General features: G+C 37.9%; 1 protein-coding gene across 1 annotated transcript; it reads left to right on the forward strand.

The window, feature by feature from the left end:
• The first annotated feature begins 220 nt into the window (after positions 1 to 220).
• Positions 221 to 19,262, forward strand: LOC149214550 (uncharacterized). Its single transcript, XM_089389428.1, has 7 exons — positions 221 to 308; positions 1,067 to 2,604; positions 2,725 to 2,990; positions 3,108 to 3,336; positions 3,562 to 3,668; positions 3,723 to 3,999; positions 19,092 to 19,262. Exons 1-7 carry the CDS (start codon positions 221 to 223, stop codon positions 19,260 to 19,262), a joined length of 2,676 nt encoding a protein of 891 aa, XP_089245554.1.
• Positions 19,263 to 23,656: the final 4,394 nt, after the last annotated feature.

Here is a 23,656-nt window from a genome sequence, read left to right on the forward strand (position 1 = left end):
GGCTGGCAGGCGGAACCTCTATCTCCACCATGGATAGACATGTGGGTAGTCTGCACTGTGCGAAAAATACCAATCGCCAGAGACTTATTAAGGTTGAGAGTCACCGCGAGAATAAACTGCAAGGGCTCAAATGTAGCATAGGAAAAACCCTTAAGACTTTCTACCCATACCTGGTTTGTTATCAATCGTCGATTTGGAAGATCCCATCTCCACCGTAGAAATGGGCGCGGGATTTTTCCGGAGGAAAGCTGTCACATGGGCTTATCCGTGCCATGTACTAGGCGCATTAAGATCCGCCTTCAGCGTTGGTAACTGGAGTAGCAACTGGCATGCTGCAGCTTAAGCCAGTTGGCTGGTTACACGCCTTACACGCCAGGTGGACAGCATGTGGAAGCCCAAGTCATTGTGCGCCAGTAATCGTTGGTCGGAAAACGATAACTGGAGCAAGCTCTCCAACATCGCGAAAACCCAGACCTGACTAAATAAATGCTGACACGGGTAGCCATCGTTCACAAATGGAAATCATAAATAGCAATTGCAGAATCCGCAGGACGAAGACTTAATTAAGTATCAAATCATTCAAACCATAATGGTAAAGTATATCTTTGCAAACCGCCGGATACTTCTTGAGACCGTGGATAGGGTTAAGTTTAATTATTAAACGAGTATCATAGTGTTACCATAGCCAATGATACATGCATACGCCTAATATCAACATGCTTACGTTTAATGTTACCATGGGTAAATACTTATAAAGTGCTGTGACTAGGTATAATGTTGCCGTGTGTAGAATGCATGTAAAGTGCTGTTATAATTACTGTGACTACGAATAATATTACCATGAGTAAAGTTCATGTAAGTGCTGATATCAATAAGGTTAAATAATTTTTTTTTTCTAGCAGGTAGTAGTTTACAAGTGGTATCAAAGCGAGGTTGCAACTCTGTGACCTCGGGTCAACCATAACTGAGAAACTAATATAAATAATTTAATTAATGAGCAAGTAGGGGTCATCCAACAATGTATTGCATGTAATATCTGTGGAAAAGGAACTAATATTCTGAACAGGTGACAGCAGAATGAGGAGAACAAGCAGCGCTCCTCATGGAAATGTGGACAGACCAAATAACATCACCCACCCTCAGGGAAATCCTGAGATTTGGGTGCAGCTAGGGGAGGAGGCACGCAGCACCAATTTGACCATATTGGAGACAGTCCAGGAATTGAAGAACAAGATGGCTCGTTTGCGTGAGGACAACACCAGATTAACCATGGAACAGGAAAGGATCCTGAAAAGTTTATCAGATAAACAAAACCAGCACCAGCCTAACCCCAGTCCAGAGCAAAATCATGTATCAGAAGAACAAGATTACCATACTGATCAAGAAGAAACAGAGGGAAGGGCGGAGGCTCGAGGAGAGAAATTTGACAACGCTTCTGAACATCAAACCTCAAAAAGACAGCGGATAGAACTACAAGGGGATTTTTGGAAGATTAAGCCGCCGCATTTTGATGGGGAGTCCGAGGAGGCTGCAGAAGCCTGGTTAATTAACATGAACAAATATTTCCAAGTTTACGAATATGACTACCATCTTAAGGCACGACTGGCTATTTTCCAGCTGCAGGCCAAAGCTACATTATGGTGGGAGGAAGTCAAGATGGTGCGGGGAGTGAGTGAACAAGATATAACTTGGGAAATTTTTCAGAAGTACTTCAAGGAGAAATACTTGACTGAACGCTTCTACGATGAAAAAGCATGGGAATTTCATGATCTGCGGCTTGGGCAGCAGACCATGGATGAATTCATTACCAAATTTACATCTCTACTCCGCTATGTACCATATATTCGGGAGGAAAAGGCAAAAGTGCAGCGGTTTGTTAGCAGTCTACCCCAAACAATGCGGGAAAGGATTGAATTTAATAACCCGAAGACCATGGATGAAGCGATTCGGAAAGCTAGAGTATGCTATCAGCAGAATAAACAAAAGGGAGAAAGTTTTGGGAAGCGTTGGGTGGATAAAAAGGGCGGCAAAACCACTATGGGAGTTAAGGGAGCTCGTGGCAGTTTCAGCAAAGGAGGCTCAAAAGGGCCCAATAGTAGGAATCAGTCTAGAAATCAGCTAAGATTAAAACCACCTAATGAGCCCAAATATAGCGAGCAGCCGGGCAGAGTTGATAATGAGGGGACAGCTAGACCGCCAGTACAGTGCTGGGGTTGTGGCAGGCCACACTATATTAAGAACTGTCCTCACCGAAAGGGTAGTGATCAGGTGTCCCAGGTTTATGAAGCCTCTACAGTGGGAGATGTAGCTCGGTCCATACTAAGAATAAATGCCGCTCTCGAGGACCGTCAAGCTGATTACCAGCCAACGATGGTAGAGTTCGAAGGTAAGATTTTTGTTCGAACTATTTCTGTTTTAGTAGACCCAGGAGCTACATTAAGTTATGTTAGCCCCAAAGTAGTGGAAAGCTGTAATTTACAATCTGTTAAGTTTAAGAGTCCATGGTTGGTTCAGCTAGCTACCGGGGCCAAAAGGCGGGTGCTGGCCAAGGTCAGCGACTGCCCATTGAATATAGCTGGACAGACAGTGACAGCGGAATTAAATGTACTTCCTCTCGGCTCTTATGATGTGTTAATTGGAATGGACTGACTGGAAAGGCAGTGGTCCATAATAAATTGCAAAACCAAGACAATTTCCTATCGGGATGAACTAGGAAATGAACAGGAAATTCAGGGTATCCTGAAGCCAGTACAGATCCGGCCAATTACTGCCTCACAACTGGCTAAATGCATCCGGAAAAAGTGTCAAGTATATGCAGTTCAAGTGGGTCATGCCAAATCTGAAGATAAAGATAATGCATTGGGAAGCATACCGGTAGTGCAAGAATTTGCAGATGTGTTTCCCGAAGAAATACCAGGACTGCCCCCTAAAAGAGATTTGGATTTTACCATAGAGCTGGTGCCTGGTGTAGCCCCAGTGTCCCGAGCACCGTACCGGATGAGTGTGTCGGAATTGACAGAATTAAAGATGTAGCTGCAAGAGCTGTTGGACAAGAAGTACATCCGTCCCAGTGTATCACCCTGGGGAGCCCCAGTACTATTTGTCAGGAAAAAGGATGGAACTCTCCGTATGTGCATAGATTATCGACAGCTGAATAAATTGACAGTGAAAAACAAATACCCACTACCCCGTATCGATGAATTGTTCGATCAGGTGAAAGGGGTGACGATATTTTCAAAGATCGATTTGAGATCTAGTTATCATCAAATCAGAATTAAGGAAGAGGATATAGCCAAAACTGCTTTTCGAACCCGTTATGGGCACTATGAGTTCGTGGTACTGCCTTTCGGGTTGACCAATGCACCTGCGACGTTTATGTGCCTGATGAATAGTGTATTTCATCAGTACTTGGATAAATTTGTGTTAATTTTTATTGATGATATACTGATATACTCTTGGAATATTAAAGAGCATGAGGAGCATCTCAGACTTGTGCTACAGACTCTACGGGAACATCAGTTATATCGAAAATTTAGCAAATGCGACTTTTATAAAAAGCAGATCCAGTATTTGGGGCATATTATCACCGAGGAAGGCATTGCTGTGGACCCTGAAAAGATTAAAACCATAATGGACTGGCCAACACCAAAGGACGTGGCAGATATCAGGTCTTTCATGGGGCTGGCTGGATATTATAGGCGGTTCGTGGAAAGTTTTTCCAGGGTTGCATACCCCATCACCTCCTTGCAAAAGAAAGGGAAAATATTTAAGTGGACAGCGGAGTGTCAACAGAGTTTTGAACAACTCAAACACTTGCTCACCACTGCACCTGTGCTGAGCATTGCAGACCCGGAAAAAGATTACGTAGTCTGCACAGATGCAAGCAAAGAGGGTGTAGGAGGGGTGTTGATGCAAGAGGGGAGGGTGATCGCGTATGAATCCAGAAAATTGAAAGAACATGAACAGAAGTATTCAGCCTATGATCTGGAACTCACTGCTGTAGTACATGCGCTAAAAATGTGGCGCCATTATTTGGTCGGAAGAAAATTTTTATTGATGACAGATCATCACAGCTTAACTAGCTACTTAATTCAACCAACTTTAAACGCTAGACAAGCTAGGTGGGTGGACTTTTTGGGCAGTTTTGATTTTGAAATCAAACACTTAAAAGGAAAAGAAAACCGGGTGGTGGATGCATTAAGCCGAAAAGCGCATTGTCTCTATGAAATTGGCCTTAGTGAAGGACGGTTTACCTTTAACAAAGAAATTATAGAGGCTGCTGAGCAAGATCAAATCTACCAGCAAAAGAAACAACTTGTGCAGAACTCAAACATCCACATCATGCAACAAGGTTACGAAATGGACACAGCAGGCATTTTATGTTACAAGAAAAGAATATGTGTACCCAATCAGAGCGATATTAAGAGAAAAATTCTGGATGAAAATCATAAAAGTCCTTATGCAGGACATCCGGGTTATCAAAAGTTAATCACTTCGCTTCGGAAGGAGTATCACTGGCCAGGCATGAAAAGGGATGTAACGGAATATCTGGTACGATGCATAGAATGTCAGCTAATTAAAGCTGAACATCAACACCCCGCGGGTTTGCTACAACCATTACCTATACCAGAATGGAAGTGGGAAGTTATTACCATGGATTTTATTACAGGGTTACCGAAGTCCAAGAAGAACAATGACTCTATTATGGTTGTAGTGGACAAACTCAGTAAGATAGCCCACTTCATACCAGTTCAATCTACGTATTGTGCAGCCCAAATTGCAAATGTTTTTATGCAGAACATATTTAAGCTCCACGGGCTGCCAAAAACTATAATATCCGATCGCGATGTCAAATTCACATCAGCTTTTTGGAGGACCTTGTTTGAAGGTCTGGGAACTCAATTGAATTTTAGCACCGCATATCATCCGCAGACTGACGGACAGACTGAGCGGGTGAATCAAGTGGTGGAGGACATGTTGAGGTCTTATGTGATGCAACAACCCACTCGGTGGGAAGAGTATTTGCATCTTGTGGAGTTTGCTTATAACAATGGATATCATGCATCCTTGCGGATGAGCCCATTCGAAGTACTTTACGGTAGAAAATGCTGCACGCCATCCAGTTGGAGTGGACCGGAAGACAGACTCATGCTGGGTCCTCAAATGTTAAAAGAGATGGAGGCAATGGTTAAGAGAGTGCGGGCTAATTTAAAAGTAGCCCAAGACAGACAAAAAAGTTTTGCAGATCAAAAAAGGACCTTTAGGGAGTACCAAGTGGGAGAACATGTATATTTCAGGATTCGGGCAAGGAGAAGTGCTTTACAATGGAATGGTTGTGCCAAATTGGCACCCCGTTTTTGTGGACCTTTTCAGATTTTAGCACGAGTGGGGCCGGTAGCTTATCAGCTAGCCCTACCTAGCCACATCCGGGTCCATAATGTCTTCCACGTGTCAGTTTTAAAAAAATATGTCTATGACCCTAAACACATAATTAGCTGGCAGGACATACAGGTAAGTGGATACTGTGAGAAGCATAAACTAAAAGTGTTTGCCAGGGAAAGCACTGATCAGATTGTTGTGTGTTTCAGGTGGAACCGGAAGGAGAATTCCTAGTCGAGCCGGTGAGCATATTAGATCGGAGAAGGGTCGTGCTGCGGAAACGAGTCATCACCCAGGTTAAAGTGCAGTGGCAGCACTTTGGGCCAGAAGAGGCCACCTGGGAGGATGAACAGAGCATGAAAGTAAATTATCCCGAATTGTTTATGGGTGAACAACATCGGGACGATGTTGAACTTCAGGAGGGGGAGATGTAATGCCCCTAGTTAATCGTTAGTGTTTAAATTAAAAACAGTAAATTTAACTGTTGGTTATGGTTATGTTTGGTGAAACTGAGTAATTATTATTGTTGTTACTGTTTTAATTAATTATGTTGATAATTGTTATTGGTTGCCATTAAGTGTGGTTTGGAAAAAAAAACAACTGTTAATGGTTATAGAGCTTCCTCATCAGAGGGGTATTAGAATTAAAATATGACATCTGTCAAAAAGGGAAAAACCCTAACTACCTTCAGATGACGGTTGAGACCCTCATAGAGGAAGGAATACTTAATGTCAAAAAAAAAAAAGAGAAGCTGCTACGTCTGGTAAGGACCCAATTAGCAAGGCTTAAGAAAAGTTGCAATTTGGCAGCGAACGCCATGTCTCGTAAGGACCAGATAACATATGTTGGGAAGTAGAGAACTCCCTGAAACTGCTACGTCTGGTAAGGACCAGATAGCGTAACTCTGGCAGTGCTAGAGGGTTTGCAGACAGCAAGAATCTTGCAGGAGTACTTGGGGGTGGAAGGTCGAGGAAGACCCTCCTAAGGTCGGGAGGTTCGACAAGCGCATTAAGAGGTTTTCCTCTGAACAGGTATGGAATGACCGAGAATTTGGTAGCCTGTATATGCTGTAGAATTAATTAAAAAGTTATGACAGAGCAGGAAACTGTGAATGGTATAGGGGGAATATTTTCTGAAAAATGCAAGTAGTAAAAGACTTGAGCTATGTGTAGACATTAATCTTTTAAAAGAATGAAACTCTTGTACGACTGCCATAAAGAAAGAACAGCCAAAAGGAAAAGAACAAAACCCAGAATAGAGTTAGGTTCACTGATTTTCTTCTGGAAATGAATCTTGGGTAAATTAAGTAACTGCTAAATGGAAAAGAATCCCGTGAACATCTTTCACGGTATGTGAATCTAATCAAAAAAATGATAATATAGAAGTATAGATACATATAAACTCCATAGAACGATTCCTACGAAACAAAGGAAGCAGTAACAGGTCGACAAGAATAAATAGACCGTGTGCTCTTTAGAATAATTTTTCGAACAGTGACTGCAGGTCTCTTTCGCTAAATACATAAATTAGTAATATAAATGTGTCATGCGTTAACAAGATAAGGGGCTAAGGAGGCTTGTGCTCATGCTAGGAAATTGTCCTACCCCTGTGCCAAACGTTCCAAATCATTGTGGAACACTATTGTGAAATGGGCGGCCGTAGCCGGTATGAACAGGGTAGAGAAGCCAACGAATAGTCACCACGATGAAAACGATAAACCACATTTAACAAGCAAATAATAGTAAGCAAACATTGGAATTAATGATCCTATTTGAAATAGAAATTTACAAGAATTCTGCAGAACAGACAAATGTAGCAAAAGTTTTACAGTGAGCAACTGTAATCATAAACCAAAGTAAGATATCGGTAATAACCCAACAGAAGACTCAGAATCCATTATAAGCCGTAACACCTTACTATGGAAATATATATATATATATATATATATATATATATATATATATATATATATATATATATTCATTAACCAGTTAAGAGAATTTACAACAGCTGTAACCGCTAAGTAAAAACATGAATGTTCACCGCAGGGTTAACCCTCGGCCCTGTATCAAATACATAATATAAAAAAACATGTAGCGTGCGCAGCCCGGTTGGGCATCGCCGCCAAACCAGCTCTGGGCAGAACCCAAATTTGCCACAGAGGAACTAGAGCGGGTTGCCATTTCTCCCACAGTAAGGGGATGACTCAGAACAACAAAAAAAAACACCGAAGCTCAAACATTGGTTCGGCAGCCTGCCAAGAAGAGAGTCGGCCGGACCTACTCTCAGAATCTTCTCATAATTTTTACATATATGGCGTCGGTTCCTCTTACCAGGAAGCGGAAAGAGGATGGACGGAGCTAGTTTCCACCATGCGCTGGTCACGGCACCTATATTCCGCACCTGTGACGGAAGGGATGCCAGAAAACAAAGAACGAGTGAGTACGAGAACCATAGTAGAGTAAAAGAATTCAAAAAACCGCAAATAGAGTAGCGTTTACTGTGAGCAAGGAGGCGCATGAGTACCATGGCCATGGCTGGCAGGCGGAACCTCTATCTCCACCATGGATAGACATGTGGGTAGTCTGCACTGTGCGAAAAATACCAATCGCCAGAGACCTGTTAAGGTTGAGAGTCACCGTGAGAATAAACTGCAAGGGCTCAAATGCAGCATAGGAAAAACCCTTAAGACTTTCTACCCATACCTGGTTTGTTATCAATCGTCGATTTGGAAGATCCCATCTCCACCGTAGAAATGGGCGCGGGATTTTTCCGGAGGAAAGCTGTCACATGGGCTTATCCGTGCCATGTACTAGGCACATTAAGATCCTCCTTCAGCATTGGTAACTGGAGTAGCAACCGGCATGCTGCAGCTTAAGCCAGCTGGCTGGTTACACGCCTTACACGCCAGGTGGACATCATGTGGAAGCCCAAGTCATTGTGCGCCAGTAATCGTTGGTCGGAAAACGATAACCGGAGCAAGCTCTCCAACATCGCGAAAACCCAGACCTGACTAAATAAATGCTGACACGGGTAGCCATCATTCACAAATGGAAATCATAAATAGCAATTGCAGAATCCGCAGGACGAAGACTTAATTAAAGTATCAAGTCATTCAAACCATAATGGTAAGTATATCTTTGCAAATCGCCGGATACTTCTCGAGACCGTGGATAGGGTTAAGTTTAATTATTAAACGAGTATCATAGTGTTACCATAGCCAATGATACATGCATACGCCTAATATCAACATGCTTACGTTTAATGTTACCATGGGTAAATACTTATAAAGTGCTGTGACTAGGTATAATGTTGCCGTGTGTAGAATGCATGTAAAGTGCTATTATAATTACTGTGACTAAGAATAATATTACCATGAGTAAAGTTCATGTAAGTGCTGATATCAATAAGGTTAAATTTTTTTTTTTTTTTTCTAGCAGGTAGTAGTTTACAGATTTTCAATATACCAACTGTACAATTCTGCCAATGGAATCCATAAAGAATTTTCATATTTTATAAAATTATTTTCCTCATGCACGCATAAAGCCATGCTCTTGGAAGTCTTCAAAGTGCCAACTATACAACTTTGTCAACGTACCAAGCATACAAATATGGCAATTGAAAAGACAACAAATTTCTAATATGTTTTATTACATGCTAACTTGTGGTTAGTAACAACTATTTGTAACTGCAGATGCAAAAAGGAAAATTTCTCATATGTTTTATTGGACACTAACTGTCTTGGAGATGTAGAAAGTATCAACTACATAACTTTGTCAAAAGTATCAATTATTCAAAATTGTCCATTATTGAGACAAATTTCTAATTTCTTATTACTAGTTCCATGGTTATTAGTGATGTTAAAATTCTTTATAGTTATTGATGATGTTAAGGGTTTTCAAAGTACCAACTTCGTTCTTATTGTGGACTCGTTCTCATTGTGGATACGCAAGTCCTTAAAATACAAACTACATAGATTTCTTAATGGAGAAAACAATATAATTTTAATGTTATATTATTGGCTTAAATATAAAAGTCACATTTTTTTTTATTTTTATTAATGTTATGTTGATCAACTATCTTAAAATTTATTAATGTTAGGTTGATTAACTATATATTAAATTGACAATTATATAACAAATTTATAAGATATTGTTATGAAAGTAAATATGATTTTTCTTAAGTCTTTTATCTATAATTAAAACTTAATTTTAAAGTTTTTATTCATATTGTTTATTTTATTTCTAAAACATAAAGTTACATATTAAAGTTATGTTCAATATAGAAAGAATATACATTTTTTAAGTGAATAAGTTGGAGTTAATTTTAGCTTGATGCATTGGTTATTATCAAGTTCAGAAAATGTAGTATCAGATTTAACTTTTTTTTTTTTAAGATGTGAAATATTCCAAAGAAAATTAAGTTGAGAAAAAATAGTATCATATTTTAACTTTTTGATTACCATGTGAAATATTCACAATAAAAATAATTAGCAAAAAATAATTGAGAAAGTATTTTAAAAATATAATTTTATATTTTTTTTCAAAAAATATATGTTTCAAGAAAATTATATATATATATCTATCTATATATATATATATATATATATATATATATATATAGATATATATATATAGATATATTATATAAGTAAAGATAATTAAAAAAATAAAAATAGATATAAAATGTATTTCAATCTTTCATCAAAACTTACACAAAGTGACCATAAAACATTTTTAATAATAACAATTTATTAATGAATATGTTTATGACAAATTTTCTTATAAACCACTCTATAGACAACAATACTTTTATTTCTAAACTTTATATAAAAATACAATATTTCTATACAAAAATAACACTTTGTGAATATAAAATAAATAAAATTGCCTAAATTTTTTACTTATATCTTCTATCTTACACTTTTCTAAGCTCCAGCCTTCCAACATTCCCTTTGCAATATATGGTACAATTGCTAGTTAATTTTAGGCACGTAAATATTTATCACTGTCAGTGATTGTCTTCCCCACTCACAAACATTAATATTGATTTAAAAAATGGATTTAAAAGTTATAAAAATAAATATTAATTGTTATTAATAGGTGAGTGTTGTTAATAATTAGTTTAGAATTTTAATTTTAAAAACAAAGGTATTTTTAAAGTTTGCAAAAAATTATTAAATTAAAAAAATATATATTATTTTGAATATTTATTTTTGGGTAGAATTTGAATTTTTTCATTAAATTTCTAAAAAATATTGTTTTTTTTTTCACTTTATTTTAGAGTATGAAGGAAATGTGAAATTTCAGTGCTTAACTTAAATATTTTTTAAATAAAAAACATTGTTAACTATAATTAAAAATAAAAGTGAATATCAATAATCTTATTCTCACTATGCTCATTAAGTTTGTTGTTGATATTATAATTCAAAAGTTGTGTTGAGAAAATTTCACTCACTTCACTATAAATAAGATATTTAGATGTTCATGTGAAATAACATAATTTTATATCATTTTTAAAAGATAAAAGTTGAAAAAAAAAATCAAATAAACAAACAATTTCACATAATTTTATATCATTTTTAAAAGATAAAAGTTGAAAAAGAAAAATCAAATAAACAAACAACAACTATTGTATGGAGGGGTGCATTTTCTAGTGCAATATGAAGGAGATGAGTATCAAGTTGACATGTGTCCTTTTCAAAACAAAAATTGAATATTTTCTAAATAAAAAGACAATAAAGCCATAATTAAAAGCAAAAGTCAATATATCTCTTCAATTAATTTTAATTAAAAGAATTATAAAATATCAATAATCCTACTCTATTGGTTTGTTGTAGACATTACAACTCAAAAGATGTGGTAAATTTTTTTTACTCTCACTCTCAACCATAAACAATATATTTAGATGTCAGTGTGAAAGTACATAGTTTTATATTAGCTTTAAAAGAAATAAACATACATATATAGAGAGATATTTGTTATACCTTTTAAAGACATTTAAGATTTAGGTAAACTATTTAAATATCCATACTAACTTATATTTGTGTGTGGGGGCGGGCACCCCGTCAAAAGAAAAATATTTCAATGAACAAAGAGAAAAAAATTGAATGTAAAAAAAAAAAAAAATCAATTATTTCCTAATAAGAATAGTAAAAGGGAGGATATGTAATTCATTCCATTCTTAATATAAAATTAATATATAAAATTTAAAAAATATTAATAAAAAGTGTTATAAATAAAATATTCTAATAAAAAAAATGGTTAAAATATTTCAAATAGTCTTACTATTCTACATTTTAGATCTTTTTAGGTATATTTTCTAGCCATTTGAAATCTAACAAAGATATGTTGGAATTATAAGTAAAGTTGTGTAGTTTACACAATCCAAGTGCCTACGAAGATTTTCAGGGATTAAATCCATTTATACATTGAAAAATACAATTTAAACATTGAAGAATTTTATATTGCACTCTAAAATAAATTCAAACCTCAAGAGATTTAATCCTTTTGGAGGTTTGATAGATCCATAGCTAAAATGAATCTATACTGGTGAATATGAAAACTACTTTTGCATGGAGAATATATAAACTATTTTCTATATTTCCTAAAGAATCCATGAAAAACATTGATATTTAAATGTATACATATATTATTTAGTATTTTAAGTATGTAAACATCAAACACCTAATTTTGACAATGTAACTCTAATCATTTTTAATATTTTTTTAAATAGTTTATACATCTTTCATAACTTTTCTCTAGTTAAAATGGTAATAAGTAATAATAATAATACTAATCATCTAATTTTAAGGTCATAGCCAAGTTAGAAACCATATATTTCAAGCAGTCTCAACATTCTATATTTTGCCTTCTTTTAGGTATATTATCTCCTTTTATGTACATTTTTCACTATTTTGAAATCTAACAAAGATTTGTTGGAATTGTAAGTTTAAGTTGTATAGTCTACACAATCCAAGTGCTCAAGGAGTTTTGCAAGGGGTTGAATCAATTTATACATTAAAAATGTAATTTAAAAAATGAAAATTGTTATATTGCGCTCTAAAAGTGTAACATGCATAAAAACCAACAGGAAAATAAAATTCTATATAAATATAAATATTTACTTTTGGTTCCCCTGAATTAACTCATCATCACTTTATTATTCATTTTAAGTCTATGTGTAATGTATTATCTATTGACTAACAAGCAAGGGTGAATTATTCTAATGTTGTGGAGGACCTTGGACTAGGTGGGTATAGGTTTGGGACTAATATTATCTATATTACATTACCCGATCAATTACCTAATTCACTTGCACTATATCATAAAACGCATCGAGGCTTCTCAAACCCTTCCATTAATTATTTTCATGATTAATCTGACATATGGTCTCATCTCGGTCGTCTGCTTGACACTGACAGAACCAATGGTGGAAATTGCTTGAGTGTAATTACGGTAACTGCTCTTGCCCAGCCTTGGCTCCGACTGGTCATTCTGTCGTGTTTTTGCCAGGAAATGAGTCTGCAACCCTCTCAAAGAACCAACATTTTCCTACCGACAGGCACCTCTACTTTTGTTTTATTTCTTGGGTTTGATTTAGGTGTTGACACTAGGGAGAAATTCCTTTGACCTCGACCTTTTGTGTTTGCAGGTTTAATTTCCTCGAGAGTTTGGCCATGGAAATGGTGCTATAGAGGATCCCTACCTTTGCAGACCGCAACATCCTGGTTTCATGTACATAACCTCTATAGAGTGCTTGTAAGCTACATAATTGTAATATCTCGGTGCTAACGCTTCCATCTATGGTTTTGCAGGGGGTTTCTACTTAGGTTCAGGTTCAAATAATCTTCTCAAGTGAGATGAGTTGAATTACCCACACCCGTTATGGGGATGTCATTTCGAGTTGGGTTTTGTTTTCTTTTTATTTTTAAAGTTAACCCTCCCTATGATATTTTGCAAGTATGACATGAAGCCTTCCTATGTGGCTATTTGTCCTTAAAACTTATGGTTCAGTTCAGGATATCCATGCTCTCACACTGGTTTTTACATTTTCAGGTTTCTTATTTTCTACTTTTGCACGAAGGTTTATCAATATATTTTCCCTTATCATGATGAAATTGTATATACAGTACTTTTCGTCTCCTAAGAGGCTACTATTGCCATATTACGATGTTCTGCAGGTTTTTTTTGACCTCAGCTAGGTTCTTAGGGTTTAGTATAACTTGTCTATTTTGGCACGTACTCTGTTGTTGAAAATATTCTTATATTTGTACGCGGTTCATGGCTTCTGCACCAAGACCCTAAGGACATTGTGTAAACTTAATATTATTTTTAAGATCTAATGAAGGAATTGGGAGTTGTGGGCTCTGTTTTGGTTTCTGTATTTAGTTCAGAGTATACTAAATTCTTTGTATTTCTTGGTCTAATTTTAAGAGTGGTTCTCAGACTATTTTTAAAAGCATGTAATTTTCTATTCGTGCCTTACCATGGAGAATTTGTCACTCGGTGCATTGTTCAATTGTTACACATGGAGTAATTAGTCTAGTTCCAGAGTTTGGCTTATTAACTTCCATATTTATGGATATATAAATATATGATGATGCCACAACTAAGTTTAAAAGTACATGGTTTTGATTACTTTGTTCTATTCCTTTTTATTTAGTTCTCTAGTTTCCAACAGAGGATAGGGTCCTCGACTACGGAGAACCTAACTCTGTACCCATGGGGTAACTACTCGAAACATTTTTCTTACATAGTGTCACAGATTGTTCCATGCTGAAACCCCATGTTTGCTGGTTGGAACTTAACCCGGTGCGAATTCTAATTGTTTTGTGCCAGTTAAATAGATATCATTATGACACAACATCAAGGGTTGTTACATTTTTTTTAAGTGAAATGGTTCATCTTATTTGACTGTTCTTCCAGCAACCAAACTAGATTCCCTAACTAGGTGTCACATTCTTTTCTATGTAACTAGAACCTAGGAAACAAATGTCTGATTGTACATATTCTTCACAATTACAACATGAAATAAATATAACACTATTCCTATACTTACTTCTTCTTCTGTATTTTATTCCCTTATATTTACAGTATCACTTTGCCAGTTACATCAAAAGATTAGTGAACACATTTTTTTCACAAAAAAGGACAAAAAATTATAGAAAATACTTATTTGTACCCAATTGGACTTGCCCAGAAACTCAGATAGGAAAGACCACTCCTCGCTTATAACGAGAATGAAAATTACGTCCAGTTCTCCCCTTGAGCTCTAGACTTCTCAAATTAGTTAATTCCGTAGTGATCCCTGGTCGGATCAGTCTACAAGAATCATGATTCACCCAGCCTAAGACCCACAAACCTCCATCTGTGTTATTGTTTTCCACTGGCCCCAATCTAGCTCCAAAAATACTCTTTAGGCAATGTCTTGCCATACCTGCACAACTTCTTGTTCAGGTGTATTTTCTTTTTCCTATCCCGGTGTTTTCTCCTTATTCTTGGTGAAACCAAAAAAAGAAAAGAACCCCTTCCCCTTCCTTCTGAGATACTTTTATCTCTAAGGAAGAAAGAGAGAAATTAACTGCCATAATTGTTTGGAAGTTGTTTAGAATTCATTAAGGTATTTCCAATAGTTTCAAGACTTGTTTTTTTGTCCATTAATCAAAATAATAAAATCAGCTTATCATTTCATGTTCACCCTACTTATCACCAGGTCCTAATTACTGAAGTCTCAGTCAATAAAAATAATTAACTGACATTAACAATAATATTTACAATACGCGGGGATGTTACATCTTTGCCCCCTTGTGGAAAACATCGTCCCAAGTGTTTTTCCTTTCCCATTGGAACAGGTGAGAATATGTTTGTTGCAAGAAATATTCATCCTCCCAGGTGGCCTCCTCCAGGCTAAAGTGTCTCCAATCTGCTTTAACCTAGGTGGTAGCTCACATGCACAGTGTTATTTCTCTCTAATCGAGAATACATAGGGCTCTACCATTAATTATCTGTCTGGTTTGATCTATCACATAGTCACAATTCTATTGTCAGTTGTTTTATAATTGATTTAATATACATATTCACAAAAAATTTACTTTACCTCTTCTTTTATATCACCTGTACATCTTGCCAATTAATCATATACCTGGAATCATAAACATATTTCTTTAATAAGGAAACATGAAACACATTATGAACCCATATATGACTTGGTAATGCAAGTTGATATGCTACAGGTCCCACTCTTTCCAATATTTGGAAAGGTCCACAATATTGAGGTGCCAATTTGGCACAACCACCCCACCTTAAAGTGCTTCTCTTGGGTTTTATTTGTACATAGACATGTCTCCTACCCAAAATTCTTTATAAGTACTTTTCTTATATGCATATGCTTTTTGTCGATCCTGATCAACTTTTAAATTTTGTCGAACTATTTTTACTATTTGCTCCATTTCTGCTAACATGTCAGGCCCTAGGATTAATTTATCCTCTGGGTTGCTCCAATTTGTAGGTGTTCTACACCTTTTTCCATACAACACTTCATAAAGACTCATTTTCAAGGATTCATGATAACTGTTATTATAAGTGAATTCCACTAGGTGAAGAAACTCTTTGCATTAGTTTGGTTGTTGCATTACATACATTCTTAGCATGTCTACTAGGACCTGGTTTACTTGTTCGATTTGCGGATGGTATGTATGACTGAGCTGAATTTGTGTACCTAAACTAGTGAAGAGGGCTTTCCAAAATGCATAGATGAATTGGATATCCCTGTCAAAGATTACTACCTTCGACATCCCATGCAACCAGAAAATATCTTTCATAAATATATCTGCAATATAGACAGTTTTATAAGTGGACCTAATAGGAATGAAATGGATTGTTTTACCTAAATTTTCCACCACTACCATAATGGAATCATTTTATTTTCTGGTCTTAGGCAAGCCTGTGATAAAGTATAAATCAATTACTTCCCATTTCCTCTCAGGAATAGGGAGCGAATGGAGGAGAGCAGTACGATGTTGATGCTCAACTTTAACCTGCTGACACTCTAAACATTTGGCTAGGTATTTAGCAATGTCCTTCCTCATACCCAGCCATAAATAATCTTTCTTAATTGTAGAAAATAATTTCCGATATCCAGGATGGGTAGTGTAAGGATTCCAGTGAAACTCATCCATTAAAAATTGTTTAAATTCCAACTGATTAGGGATATATATTCTTCCTCTGAAAGTTAGCTGATTATTATGGTTTATGCCATACTTAGAGACTTGTCGGGAATCTTTTGCTTGCTTATCTTGCTACCACATGAATTCATATTTCGGATCCTTGAGAGAACTTTATTTAATCTAATCATAAAGATTAATTTCTGCTTGACTATAGGAAATTTCATATACATAATACACTTTTCTTGTGATGACCCCGTAAAACTTGTAATTATGAAAAGTTACTATGGTAAGAAACTAGTGTGAACTGTTAATTACTGTTGTTAAATGATATCATTTTATTTATGAAATGGAAGATATTTTGGAAAATGCTGGTAGTCTCCTAAGGGAGGATTTCTAAAGAAAAAGAAACAGTTATAAAACTGAAAAAGAAACTAACCCTTCAGCCAGGAAAAGTCCTGGGAAGGAAAACCCCTGGTCTGTGGTGACAGAGAGGGAGAGAAATTTCAAAAAAAAGAAAAGAGAAAGAAAGAGGGTTAAGTCTGGTAAGGACCAGATAACCCTAGCACAACAGTGCATGAGTCTTGTTGAGGGCTGCAGGCCTGCAAGACAGCTCGGGGGGAGATTCCAACGTATCGATGGATCTCATGGTTGGGTGGATAAGAGCAAGCATGTAAGATGCAGGTGAACTTCTGGAGCGTTAATTCTTGTGTCTGACAGACCAGGTATGGGTTATTCACCAGACTCAAACTTCTGTATTCCGTATACTGGTGTATAGGAGGGAAGTATAATTAAGCTTAAGTTTCTGTTGCTAACTATATAAAAAGTTTACCTGAAGTATTATAAACAGTTCTATGAGCATATATTACTGACTGTTCAAGTCAAACAAACAGAAATCTAGTTGCTATATAAATGCATGTTAACTGTGAGATAAATGCATGTTAACTGTGAGAGCCGAAGCTTGTTAACTGTACAAATCGATACATGATAGCTGTAAAAATCAATGCATAAGTAACTGTAAGAGTCGATGCATTTGAACTGTAAGAAGGTGATGAATGGTAGTTGCATAGAAATAACTAGCTACTTAAAGCCGAGGTATATCTGTATAAAAACCTCACGAAGGTCTTCAGTACCATAACAGTAGATGCATGGCGACATATGCATGAATGATTCACTGGCGAAAAGATTCATTAACAATCTATAACTGTAGAAAGATTTATGGGAAACAACAGATCAAACATTGAATAGTCGTATTACTGCAACAGTCATGAAACACATTGAACACTAAGTGCCATCTATAGAATCCGGTGAGGCCGTTCCAAGAAAGCTCATCGAACCCTGTACCTAGGGTTTAGTTCACTATACATGTAAACAAGTGAAAGACGACTGTATCAATGTAGAATACAAACGAATAACATCATTTAACAAGTAAAGGCACTATGATGGCACAGGACCGCTAAGGTAAGCGGCCATTTAACTGCCGTATACAGTCACGAATCGTCGAAGTGAACGGAGGGTTATTATAAACAAACCCTCGTTATTATAAACAAACCCTCGAAAGGGATATGCCGACTCTGTTAAATAGAGAAACAACAATAACATTAAATGTAACAGACTCCATACATTTTGGAAAAGCAATTTCTTATGTATATAGACAAGCAAGTTATTGTTGTAATATAAGCTAACGAAAACATATTCATCATATCCAAGAGGAAGAAGAAATACACATATGTTAGCAGGCGATAAATAAAACCCCGACGGGTATGGCAACAGCCTGCTCATAAATGTCCAGAGGGCCGAGGAAAAACCCTGGCCTCTTCATACACAGATACACCTTAAGAGATCACAATGAATACCCAAAATAGTAAGAGAACTGAGATAAACAATTATTCCGACTTAACTGAGTCCATTTGGTTCGGGCGAGGAAGGCCGTGAACTCTTAAAACAAAATATACAAATTCTGGGCAAGGTACCAAAAAAATACATATATCATAAGACTTTATAACCCGATTGGACGCGGGTGTCGGCATGGAAAGGCCGACCGCTAATCTCAATCAGGGTTTGGGGCCGAGCAGAGGAACCCTGAGACAACAAAAGAGTTGCCATGAGGAACCCTCAGGCCAAGAAACGATACAAGTAAACCCTTAATCATCTGAGCTAACCAAAGCTCTGCATCAACTCGTGGAGAACAATTACCTGTGCATATTCGGTGGCATGACCTATCCTTGAGCAGTGGGAGGATCGAGAGGCAACCCCTGTAATAACAAATGCTTCAAGTGAGCCGTGAATGTATTAAACGAAGCGATAAACCCTGTGTATTAAGGCACCGAGTATATAACTATTCAACAAACTGTGATAAAACTCTGAAATCGGCGGTCAGTTACCTGTAATAGCTGTGCAGAACTTGGCATAAGGTGTAGATAAGGAGTCGCTGAGCTGAATGAACATTCGACCAAACCAACAGGTGCAAATGAACCCGAATCAAGCGGCTTATGGAATATAAACCCGCTAAACCCTGGAATAATTGTGAACCCTCCGATCTCCTCAGATAATCTTCACCGTTCATCCAAGCGGAGGATTGGCGCGTAAACCTCAGCGGTCTCCCCGAGACTTCACATGGACCTTGCACGGAGCTAGCCACCTGGCCAAGGTATGTGAAGGCATTTACACTTCCGTCACACCTGGCACCAGAGTTAACCGGAGACAGCCAGCCGATTAGAATGATAACCGTTGACCTTACCAGATGTCCAACAAATCGTATTGTAATAATCAGAAAGGAACATTATGATATAGGTTTAACATATGTTTATGTGAACCTTGGATGCATATCGGTATTCAAGAGCCGAATTATATGTATGTGTAAAGTAGTGTCATGACCATATGCATATATATGGAGGTTCATAAAGTGTTAGATTTACAATTAATTTTTATTTTTTATTTTTATGGTATATTACCGTGGAGTTGTGACAATGTGGTATCAGAGCAGAGGTTTCAAAACTGTGGCCTCTGGAGCAGTAAGATCCAGCTGCATGGAAGAATTAATTCAGCTAACTGTTTTCTGTTATTAATTAGGAGATAAATACAGAAACAACAATCCGCTAACCGTCAACAGTAAATATGGAGCAGATGCAGGGAGCTGACAGCGTTCCTCGGGAAAATCCAGAGCTGTGGGTACAGCTTGGTGCAGAGACACGCAGTACCAATCTGGCGATACTGCAAACTGTTCAAGAACTGAAGAATGAAATGGCGCGTCTGCGAGAAGACAACGCGCGATTGACAGTGGAGCAGGAAAGAATATTGAAGAGTCTGTCGGACAGACAAAATCCACCATTAGCCAATCCCAGTGCAGAACAGCAAAGGGCAACTGAAGAACAGAATTATGCACCTGAAATCTCAGAGGAGAAGGAGGACCATTCTGACAATGTATTAGAGCAGCAGACTTCAAAGAGACAGAAAATGGAATTACAGGGAGAATTCCGGAAAATTAAACCTCCACATTTTGATGGAGAGCAGGAAGAAGCGGCAGAGGCTTGGTTAATTAACATTAACAAGTATTTCCAGCTGTATGAGTATGATCAGAATCTGAAGGCGCGGCTGGCCATCTTCCAGCTACAGGGCAAAGCAACCCTGTGGTGGGAAGAAATTAAAATTGTAAAAGGAGTAAGTGAGCAGAACATAACCTGGGAAAAGTTTCAGAAATACTTCAAGGAGAGATATCTAACCGAGCGTTTCTATGATGAGAAGGCACGGGAATTCCATGATTTACGACTGGGACAGCAGTCTATGGACGAGTTCATTAACCGCTTCACTTCCCTGCTTCGCTATGTGCCATATATCAAGGAGGAGAAGGCCAAAGTGCAGAGATTTGTGAGCAGCTTACCAGCCTATATAAGAGAACGCATTGAGTTTGATAATCCCAGGACAATGGATGAGGCGATTCGTAAGGCAAGAATCTGTTATCAGCAAAACAAGCAAAAATGAGACATTTCAAATAAAAGGTGGAATGAAAGAAAAAGCAACAGAATTGCTGGTAATAACAAAGGAAGTCGTGGTAATGGTAGCAAGGGTGCTGGTAAGGGACAGATGAGCAGAAATGTAGCAAAGAGTACCTTTCGGACTAAACCAAGTGAGAGCAGAATCAGTGAACCACCTGTCAAGTCAGACCTTGAGGGGATGACCAGACCTCCAGTCCAATGTTGGGGTTGTGGGGGACCACACTACGTTAAGAACTGCCCTCAGCGTAAAGGAGTGGACCAAATATCTCAGATCCAAGAAGCCTCGACTGTTGGAGAAGTGGCGCGCAGCATGCCAAGAATTAACGCAGCCTTGGATGACCGTCAAGCGGAATACCAGCCGACCATGGTGGAGTTTGAAGGTAAAATTTCAAATCTTTCTATAGCTGTTCTTATTGACCCAGGAGCTACTTTAAGTTATGTTAGCCCAAAAATAGTAGAACAGTGTAAGTTATCTGCTGAAAAGTTCAGGAACCCATGGCTGGTACAGCTAGCCACAGGCGCTAAGAGACGAGTCTTAGCCAAAATTAATAACTGTCCTTTCAGCATAGCAGGGCAACCAATTACAGCAGACCTGAATGTACTTCCATTGGGGTCCTACGACATCCTGATTGGTATGGATTGGCTGGAAAAACATTGGTCATTGGTAAACTGTAAGACCAAAACTATCTATTACAAGGATGACTTGGGGCAGCAGCAAGAGTTGCAGGGAATTAAACACCCTGTACAGATCCGACCTATCACTGCTTCTCAGCTAGCTAAATGTCTCAGAAAGAAGTGCCAGATTTACGCTATTCAAGTGGGTTATGCAAACCAGAAAGACAAAATATCTGCATTAGACAGCATTCCGGTAGTGCAGGAATTTGTGGATGTTTTTCCTGAGGAGGTACTAGGACTGCCTCCAAAAAGAGATATAGATTTTACTATAGAGTTAACACCAGGGGCAGCCCCTGTGTCACGGGCACCATACCGGATGAGCGTACCCGAGTTGACAGAATTAAAAATGCAACTACAAGACTTGCTGGATAAGAATTATATCCGCCCCAGCGTGTCACCGTGGGGAGCTCCAGTATTATTTGTCAAAAAGAAAGATGGAACTCTCCGTATGTGTATAGACTATCGTCAGCTGAACAAGCTCACGATTAAGAAAAAATACCCCTTGCCTCGGATTGACGAACTCTTTGATCAGGTGAAGGGAGCAAAGGTTTTCTCCAAGATCGATTTGCGATCTGGTTATCATCAGATCAGAATTAAAGAAGAGGACATCGCCAAAACCGCTTTCAGAACACGCTACGGGCATTACGAGTTTGTGGTGCTGCCCTTTGGCTTGACCAATGCACCCGCCACCTTTATGTGTTTGATGAACAACGTGTTTCACCGGTTTTTGGACAAATTCGTGCTGATATTCATTGATGATATTCTGATATATTCCCGTTCCCATGAGGAACACAAAGAGCACCTGAGGATGGTGTTGCAAACTCTTCGGGAACATCAGCTATATGCTAAGTTTAGTAAGTGTGACTTTTTCAAGGAGGAAATTCAATATTTGGGCCATGTGATTACTAAAGAAGGAATTGCAGTAGATCCTGAGAAAATAAAGACTATTATGGAATGGCCCATACCCAAGGATGTAGCCGATATCAGATCCTTTATGGGACTAGCTGGCTATTACCGAAGATTTGTGGAGGGTTTTTCAAGGATAGCATACCCTATCACTTCCTTGCAAAAAAAGGGGAAGGTGTTTAAGTGGACAGCGGAATGTCAGCAGAGTTTTGATCAGTTGAAGCATTTACTCACCACTGCACCCATCTTGAGTATAGCTGATCCTAATAAGGATTACGTTGTGTGTACTGATGCAAGTAAAGAGGGTGTGGGAGGAGTATTAATGCAGGAAGGGAAGGTAATTGCGTATGAATCAAGAAAATTAAAAGATCATGAGCAGAAGTGCTATGCTTACGATCTAGAATTAACAGCTGTTATTCATGCGCTGAAAATGTGGCGACATTACCTCTTGGGGAGGAAATTTCTGTTGTTGACAGATCACCACAGCTTGACCAATTATTTCAGTCAACCTACCTTGAATGCAAGACAAGGTCGTTGGGCAGATTTCCTAAGTGGATTCGACTTCGAGATTAAGCACTTAAAAGGCAAAGAGAACCGGGTGGCTGATGCATTGAGTCGAAAGGTGCAGTGTTTGTGTGAACTTTCAGTCAGCAAGTGGCGAAACTCTCTGTTTGAGCAGATTAAATCAGCAGCAAATCAAGATGCTGAATACCAACAGTTAAAACAGCAGGTACAACAATCAGTTAAAGAAAGATTACAACAAGGTTATACACTGGATAGTGCTGGCATGCTGTATTTTAATAAAAGATTATATGTACCTGATTCAAATGACCTTAAGAACCTGATTTTGGACGAGTTCCATACCAGCCACTACACTGGCCATCCAGGGTACCAAAAGATGGTCACTGCACTTAGCAAGGAATATTTCTGGCCTAGAATGAAGAAGCAAGTGGTTGAGTATTTGGCAAAGTGTTTAGAGTGCCAGCAGATTAAGGCAGAACATCAGCATCCGGCCGGGCTATTACAACCTTTGCCTATTCCGGAATGGAAATGGGAAACCATTTCCATGGATTTTATAACCGGTTTGCCTTGAACAAGGAAAAACCATGATTCCATCATGGTGGTAGTAGATAAGTTGAGTAAAGCGGCACACTTCATACCTGTGCAGTCCACTTATAAAGCGGTGCAAATTGCTCACCTTTTTATGCAGAATGTGTTCAGACTGCATGGACTACCGAAGGTAATCATTTCAGACCGGGATGTAAAGTTCACATCCACCTTTTGGAGGACGTTGTTCGCTGAGTTGGGAACACAGCTGAACTTTAGCACAGCCTACCACCCGCAGACCGATGGTCAAACCGAGCGAGTAAATCAAGTGTTGGAAGATATGTTGAGAGCGTATGTGATGATGAAACCAAACCAATGGGAAGAATATTTGCACCTGGTTGAGTTCGCTTATAACAATGGATATCATACCTCGACACAGTTAAGCCCCTTTGAGGTTTTGTATGGGCGAAAATGCCGCACACCCTCAAGT

This window comes from Pinus tabuliformis, chromosome 1_1 (genome assembly GCF_031772625.1).
Source record: "Pinus tabuliformis cultivar Carrire ecotype Pingquan chromosome 1_1, CPIR1, whole genome shotgun sequence".
Lineage (NCBI taxonomy): Eukaryota > Viridiplantae > Streptophyta > Pinopsida > Pinales > Pinaceae > Pinus > Pinus tabuliformis.